At 37.6% G+C, this 7,872-nt stretch overlaps 1 protein-coding gene across 6 annotated transcripts in view; it reads left to right on the top strand.

Annotated features, from left to right (window-relative positions):
- The window catches only part of WDR64 (WD repeat domain 64), a 69,983-nt gene that overhangs the window by 601 nt on the left and 61,510 nt on the right, over positions 1–7,872 (top strand). For 4 of the 6 annotated variants that reach the window (XM_048299486.1, XM_048299485.1, XM_048299487.1 and 1 more), the window contains exons 2-5: positions 323–379; positions 5,815–5,969; positions 6,736–6,887; positions 7,577–7,707. In XM_048299486.1, coding sequence (XP_048155443.1) covers positions 6,737–6,887; positions 7,577–7,707 — 282 coding nt within the window. In that variant the 5' untranslated portion in view covers positions 323–379; positions 5,815–5,969; position 6,736. The remainder of the gene's footprint in view (positions 1–322; positions 380–5,814; positions 5,970–6,735; positions 6,888–7,576; positions 7,708–7,872) is intronic. The other 2 variants (XM_048299493.1, XM_048299490.1) reach the window with 1 other exon arrangement.

The raw sequence follows: 7,872 nt of genomic DNA, 5'->3' as shown, positions 1-7,872 counted from the left end.
GCCGCAGCTATGTTAGGGTGGCTGTACTGTCTCCAAACCCAACCCACTCCTGAGTGTTTCATAGGGAATTTTGCTCATCATGGTTCTACACTCAAAACACCTTGCCAGACCAAGCATCAGTTTTCCTTCCAGCAGGAAGACCTAATTTGTTTGCTTTAATATGTGCTGATATGTGACAGCCTTCATAAGGGCCCAAAGAAAACTTTCAGTTTAGGTCTATTCTTACTTTAGTTTTTAAAAACAAAAATCAGCTGTGAAAGCAACAGAATTTTAATGCATACATGTCTTATCAAAAAATAACTTTTTTTTTTCTTATACGCAGTGGTATTAAATGGTCTAGACTAAGGGTGAACTACGACTGAAAACATGGACAGCTGAGGTTGGTTTGATGTCTTTCAAAACACAACTATGTGCAAATTATGGGCTTCTCATGGCAATAAATCTTATATGACAAATTACTGGTGTAATACAAGGCAGTAGGAATAAAGTCATAGGTCAGAAAAATAAAATGCTGATTAAAGTAACTATTCTTATCAATGTTAACTTTATTTACAATCCATGTTGTTAAATCCCATAAATAGCATGGAATCAGTAATTGAAACTTACTTCAAAAAGCAAGTTCAGTCTGTTTCTTCAGCACTGGCCTTCAGGGTTTTTCTCATTATAAAGGAAGGAGCAGCTTCCTTTCTCAAATCAATTATATGTTTTTTACCATAAAAGCTTTGTTTACAGAACACATGACCTTCCAGAATTTCCAGTAATAGACCACAGTACTTGAGCATGGGTTTTAGGAAAGGCATAACTTTGTCTTGTCTCATACACGAAAGAGATTTACCTGTGCATGACAGACCATGTGCAAAAATATTATATCAGTGCACAGTCATGGGTTCATTTAGGACGCTCACTGCATTCTAAAAGTCTAACAATGACTGGACCAAATTAATACTACACCTCATTAAGAACAAGACATCTCTCTTCTGCCTCTAAAGGAAGATCTTAAATTGTGTATATTTTTGTCCCTGCAAAATGAGAGAATAGGTGGTAAGAAGAACAGGGGGAAAATGTAATTTAGTGAGTAGTACATGCCAGACAACATACTGTCCATTGGCAGATTCCATTATATACTTAGGGTTTCTAAGAGGTATTTCACTACAGCACCTGTCAGAAATACCCTCTCAATGTCTTTGAATTTATAGAACACAAGAGAACCCATAACTTGCATTTTACAAAGATCATATCTCAGAATTCCTGGTTTGGGCTTTTTTGCAGCACAACTAAATAGATCCATAAATGTGCAATCTCTTCAATGCTTTATTTGCAATGGTCACATTATTAATACTGTCAAATTGCAAATGTTATTCAGGTGGTCTTGGATACTTCATGAGCAGAGTTCCATTTGTCTTCCATGCAATGTCACTTCTCATATGAGGCCCAACAAAAAGAAATGCTCTTTTATTGTATCATCAGGTCAAAGGCAAAGCTGGTAACAGAACCCCTGACCCAATTCTTGTCCAGCTTCTGTTTTGCCTAACTCAGTCTAGAAAAATGCAGCTATGGCTTTAATAATCTAATTCTTTAGTCAATCCTTTTCTGCTGAAAAAAAGATTTTACCTTTGCTTTTACTGTTGCATAATAGGATAGACCAGAACCCATTAGTAAAAGTATATTTGTGTGACTTACTAGAATTGCATCAAAGTACTAAGCATGTATATAGCTGAGCTCATGGGATTAAAAAAATACAACAAGGAGCAGGAATAGAAGGTCCCCAGTCCTGTACTACAGAAACAGTCTCTGAAACTCCCAACAACTTCCTAGATCTCTTCTGCAGCAGTCCTATTAACATGTTGTCTGTTATGCACAATTCACATGAGGTGGAAGAGTGCATTGGCAGTAAATTTTCAGGTGGCCAACATATGCATAAGGCAAACCTTAAAAGCCAGACTTGGAACTAATAATTCACAACTGGAAAGTTTGCAGATGCCTGGGACTGTCTTCAAAAGATTTTAGTATTTAGTAATTTGAAATGTTTCAGCACACCAGAGATCAAGTGTCACATGTTAGAGCTGAAGAATCTGAAGCAGAGTAAAACTGTCAAAAGTCGCTGCTACTCTCTAAGGTTTGGTAGAAATAGAACCACTAACCATGACTCCCAGTACAATGGTCTAACTGCACCATTAAAAAGGCTTCTGCAGTGAGAACATTGTAGGGTGGAAAAAGAATGCTTTAAGGAAAAAGAATGCTTTAAGGCATTCAAGAGACAAAATAGGTATTTGTTTCTTGTTCACTGAGTTATGTGTTGCTTCCACTCATTTTCTTTGTTCTCTGTCTTGTACTAGTGTGCCTTTAAAGTCACAGGCTCTTCCCCATCTTTCCTGACAAGCAGAGAGTAAACAGGAAAGTCAAGCTTTTGTCCTTATTAAATACATCTGGTTTAAGAGTCAGTGCTGGGGTTTTGCTGCCTGTTTTGAACTTTATTAACTTACTATTTCAAGGACATGGTATAGAGCCAGAATGCAGGTCACTGAAAACCAAACCAAACCAAAGTTCCCAAAAACTCTGGCTACCTGGCTTCAGCTTTTTTATTTTTTACAGTGTTCTCCTGGCAATTTTTTTTCTTACACATTGTTTTTGCTATTCTTTAGCCTTAAAGGCAGATGAAAGCCAAGTGATTATTCACTGTATCTATATGTAGCTGCAGTGTGTATCTACAGAGCAAGGGTGAGTTTGTGGACAGAAGAAACCTTTCATCTGTTCCCAACCACTTGACATTAAAACAAGGCTTTTAATACATATGTACACTTGTTGATAATGCAATATGTAAGTAAAAAAAACCCCAAATGCACAACCCTAATGTCAAAGGTTTAAAGCTAGGGCTTCATCTTGCAGAACTTGTAATCCTATGTGTATAATCTAGTCCGTATTGGGATGTGAACTCTAAAACTAAATAATAAAGCAGATAAAGTGCAAATGTTGCAAGAGTGTGCAGATATTCTGGGCTGAGAGAAATGCTTGGCCCAGACACAGTTCACTGAAGCAAGCACAGGGGTTCTCAGCAGGGGAGGGGGACCCAAGCAGGCGGGGAGGTGATGTCGAGCGGTCAGAGCATCTGTTGTGCAGTTGGAAGTTGGCTGCAGCCTGTTCCGTGATGTGAACTCTGGTATACCTGACGTGCACAAAGAGCTGTACTAGCTGCAGGTGTGATTCATCTCACCTAAACGATGCATTTGAAGGTTAAGCACCTAAGACCAGTAAGATGAATCACTCTCTGGAAGTGTCTATTGACTGGCACATAAGGTGACTTGAATAACTAACTTTTAGATGCCTAAGTTAGGTGAGATGAACTTCATCTTGGCTAGACAAGCCTGTGTAGGACTGTGGTACATGCTCAGGCGGCAGATGCGTATTGATGCCTCTGTGGCACTTGTTTCTTGCAGAGTAGATTAAAAGAAATGGTGATATATACTTGTGCCTGCTGACATCATACTGTCCTTGGTTGTACAGACACAGCTCATAGGGCAGCCTGAATTCTAAACACTAGCATTGTAAAGCCATTATGAGACCAGCAACACCAGGTTTTGCAACAATAACACTGTGAAATTTGTTTGTGATATAAACTGTTTTTTTTCAAGGAATAACCTTGCATAGTAGTTCATACTTATGCTGCAGCTTCCTGTTAGTCTGACAAACATAAAGTGAAAGTGTTTACAAACTCACTGCTCTGTTGTCATTTTCCAGAGCCCAACATACAAATCAATATATAATTTATAGGAAATACAGTTTCTAAAACTATCACTTGGTCATTTCAGCTGCTGTTAGTACAGAGAGGAGCAGATGCACTTTATGGCAAGGAGTGCAATACTGCTTGTGGGGTGTTAATATCAAAAGCAAAGTGAAAAATTGAGCCAGTAGAAAAAAAGAGTGAGCTTATGTAAATGTCAACATTTAAGTGCCCCTTAAACACTTTTTCATGGAAGAAATCTAGTTTTTACAATGCTAAAACTTATTACTTGCCCAGCTCCATACTGGTCAGAGAGTTCAGCCAGTCTGAAGTAGAGCAGCTCCATCCTGATTTGACTTAAACAGCCAGGTTTAATGGGATGTTTATAAGGAAGAAATAGCAAAGGATGGGTAAGCTTACCAAAAGAAAGCATCTTCAGGGACTGATTTTTTTTTTTTTTTTCCTTGTTAAAGGGCTGGACTTCATCCAGATCAAAATCAGAGTCAGAAACAAAGTCTTTTATGTCCCAGAGCCTCTTTAGGGACAACTAAGGCCAGATAAGATCCACTGTGTTTTCTCTGGGCTGTTCTGAACCATCATTTTACTTGGGGAGAATTTGCTTCTGCATGAGACTGCCAGGAAGAGTGACTGGCAGCCTGGTACAGGCAGGAAAGGAGATCTGTCACCTTTTGCTGTTTGTCTTCTTCAGTAGCTTTGGGTTATTTTGTATGAGCCAACAAATTACATGGTCAGAATTTTAAAATTTGCATGGAATATCAGAGAATTATTGTAGTTATTGAGATAAAGATTGAAAATTACTGATTTTTCAAATGAGGTGCCAGTCCTGCAATGAACTTGCTGCAGCTCTTCTTTGCACCCATACAGATGTACATATCATTGTCTTTGTATCTGAGAGCTTCCAATGATTGAGACTAATAGGATTATGTGGTAAGAGTTGGGAGAGTCAACTTCTGAATAAACATCAGTTATATCATATTCCATATCCAGTGCTTTCCACACTATCAGTAATGGAGACAGTGAAGGAAATGCTTTTCATTCAGTTAATGCTACTGTAAGCCTACTAATGCAAGGACTTCCTGACTCATCAATTAAATATTGAATTTGCCTTTTAGACTTTGCTTATCTTCTAAAGCAATTCCTATCTTCTCTACTTTTTTTTTTTTCAGTCCACTCAGTCATCACATCTTATTTTAAATTATACTGTACTTTTTTTTTATTTTAAACATTGAAGACAATAGAATCAGCTGGTACTGAAAGCAGGGAATCCTCATTTGGGGTTTCTTTGTGTTTTCATTGTGGTACATAACATGAAGTTTCCACATGGGTTTTTGCAAGAGAACAAAGCATAGCTTTCTGTTGTTAACCCTTCTGTCATGGATGCCAATACCTTTTATGAACCTTAAACTACTGCTGGGAAATGAGAATATAACCTGATGTCATACAAGCTTAGATGACAGAGGAAAAATTAATCAACAGGAAGCACAGCATAGCAAGAATTCAGCTGGAGACAGTATATCAAATACACCACAACTCTGACCAGGTACTGAGTACCTTGACACACAAAGGAAATAGTTTCCTTGAGAATTACTGTTGAAAACAGCAAAAATATATGCTCAAGCTATCCTTCCCTTTTTCAGGCATCACTGCTGCTTTTCTCTGCCACACTCTTCCTTCTTCTAATCAAAAGAAATGCTCATTGCAGTAGAGAAGAATTACCCAGAAACTTTTGTGTTCTTCCCCTTGAAATGATAGAATTTCAAGCTGTTGGATTGCTTGTGTTAGGTAGATATCATCAGACACCTCTTCCCCTGAAGAACTAGCTATTTCATGCAGAGATATTTCCATGCATTATTTTTAGTAACTCTGTTTAATACTAATTAGTTGCTTTCCCTATATGTTTCAAAAATGTTGCTCAGCTGATACTCTGAGTTGGTGTGAAGACTATTGCCTTTATCTGTTTTGTTTTCTTTGAAGAAGTGACTTGAATATTCTTGAAACATGTCTGTTTGATATCAGTCCTCTAGATTGCCATAAGGAAATACAAAATATAATTTCTCCTTTTCTTTCAACTACAGAATCTCCACAGAGCTGAGACTCCACACTCAGGAATTCAAGAAAGCCTTGTCCAGTAAAGCTGGCATTAGCCTTGTGTGAAGTAATAGCAAAGTAGATCTGGAGATCAATAGTAAAGAACAATACAAAGAAATTGATCGGTGTGGTCTACAGAAAAGTGAGTTTAACAAATAGTCTGAAATTCATCCTTTGCCTATTATGGTATAGCTCAGTAACATGGCATCAGTATTCCTTAAAGATATTGAAAAGATGAAAAATGTGGATACAAATCACAAATATTATGCTGAGACCTAAAGGAAAGGAGAAGTAGGCAAGGAACAAAGGTCCCTAGTAGGAGAATGTACCAACTAAATTAGTGAAGATATTCCGAGAACTGCTGAAAGGAAGAATAAGCCACACAAAGAGGCTTAAATTTTAACAGTTTGTGCAATTAACCTTTGGAACAAACATGTTGGATTCTCCATCTTTTTGTGTCTGAAGATCAACACTTGACACCTTACCACAAATTATACTTTAGAACAAAGTTTGGGCTCAGTGTAGTAATAAATGGCTGGTATTTATTGGTCTCTAACAGAAAAGAGGTGAAAGTAGAGCTAAAGGTCTCTTCTGTCACAAATTACATGCGATAAAATGAAATAATCTCACATGCCAGTTTATTTAGTGATCCTGGTTCATGACCTAGGGGCACTCAGTGAGTAGGATTCTGTGATGTGATGGGATGTTGTGACATCCACAGTTCATTGCACTGTTTGCCAGCTTGAGGCGCTAAGCCAGGGTCTTTTTTTTTTTTTTTTATTCTGTAAAGTTTGGTATACCTGTCATGCAGCTGCATCTCACGTGAACTCATGTGGGAGTTTAAAGAACAAAGCAAGTCTTGGCTGTAAGAAGAGCTCTCCCTCTTATCTTGCTCTCTCCTAATAAAGGATGTCTGGAAAGAAGCATCATGATAAGGAGAGCTGCTCTGCTCTTGAAATGATTGATTTCAAGAATGCTTTGGAGCAATTCCAGAATCTAGTTGAAAAAATGATCATCCAGAAGACCAAGGAGAGTTCAGGCTTGTATACTAAAGATGATGGTAAGATATATTCAACCTGATGGAAAAGTGTAATTTTCACATGGAGAGAACATACCGTAGAGAGAAGACGATAAGAAAGACCTCAAATCAATGTTCTAACTGTAACTGTTTGATCTTTACAGAAAATAGAGAGATTGCACTAGGAGAGTTCTTTTCTCCTCCTATTAGGATTTCTGACCAGGTTACAAGGCCATGGTGATCACTCACAAAATATAATTGGTGGAGTTGCCCCATAGAGAAGTCAGCATGATGCAATGTTTCTGTAAAAGCACAAACCCGATGAATTATGTAAATACACTTGCTAGTTGTAAATAATGGGGATAAAATTTTGCTTTTCTCAATGCAAGTGGCTATTGCTGCTTGAAAGGATAAACTTTACCCCACGCACCATTCAGGTTCAAAAAAAAAAATCAGAATTATGGTAAGGAAGAGAAGAATACAGAAGTGAGGAATTTTTATCTATTCTTTTATCTGTTTCCTGTCACGCATTGCAAATTAGGTAGTTTTGAAAAGAGCAAATATTAAGACTTCTTTTTTCTTTTCAAATGCTTTAGTGAATAAAATGTGAGAAGCTGGAACTTGCACGTTATTGATATTGAATGAGAAATAAAACCAGAAGTAGGGTGGATAAGAAAGGGATCTATAGCTTACTGGTTTTAAACTGTGTGGACATTGTTCTTCCCATACAGATGAGATAGACTATGATAAGTTCTATACAACCACACAAACACTTTTTGGTCCAGCAGTCAAGGATCAGAATATTCAGGCCTTTTTCAGGAAGATCGTCAGCAACCCTGATGAAAAGCCAGAATGGCTTGAGGTAAGGAATTCTAAAGTTTTATTAAATATAAATAATTAGAATTTTAAATGGTGACAATATTTATCTGTTGATTGTATGTTGTTCACGAGTCTGTTGTTCATGAGCTCCATGGCATAATGAGGCACTCTCTTGTTGTTATTTATTCTAGCTGCCTGAAGCCTGGGT

The sequence above is a fragment of the Corvus hawaiiensis genome, chromosome 3 (genome assembly GCF_020740725.1).
Source record: "Corvus hawaiiensis isolate bCorHaw1 chromosome 3, bCorHaw1.pri.cur, whole genome shotgun sequence".
NCBI lineage: Eukaryota > Metazoa > Chordata > Aves > Passeriformes > Corvidae > Corvus > Corvus hawaiiensis.
The sequence above is the reverse complement of the archived record's forward strand: the minus strand, read 5'-3'. Positions and strand labels throughout refer to the sequence as shown.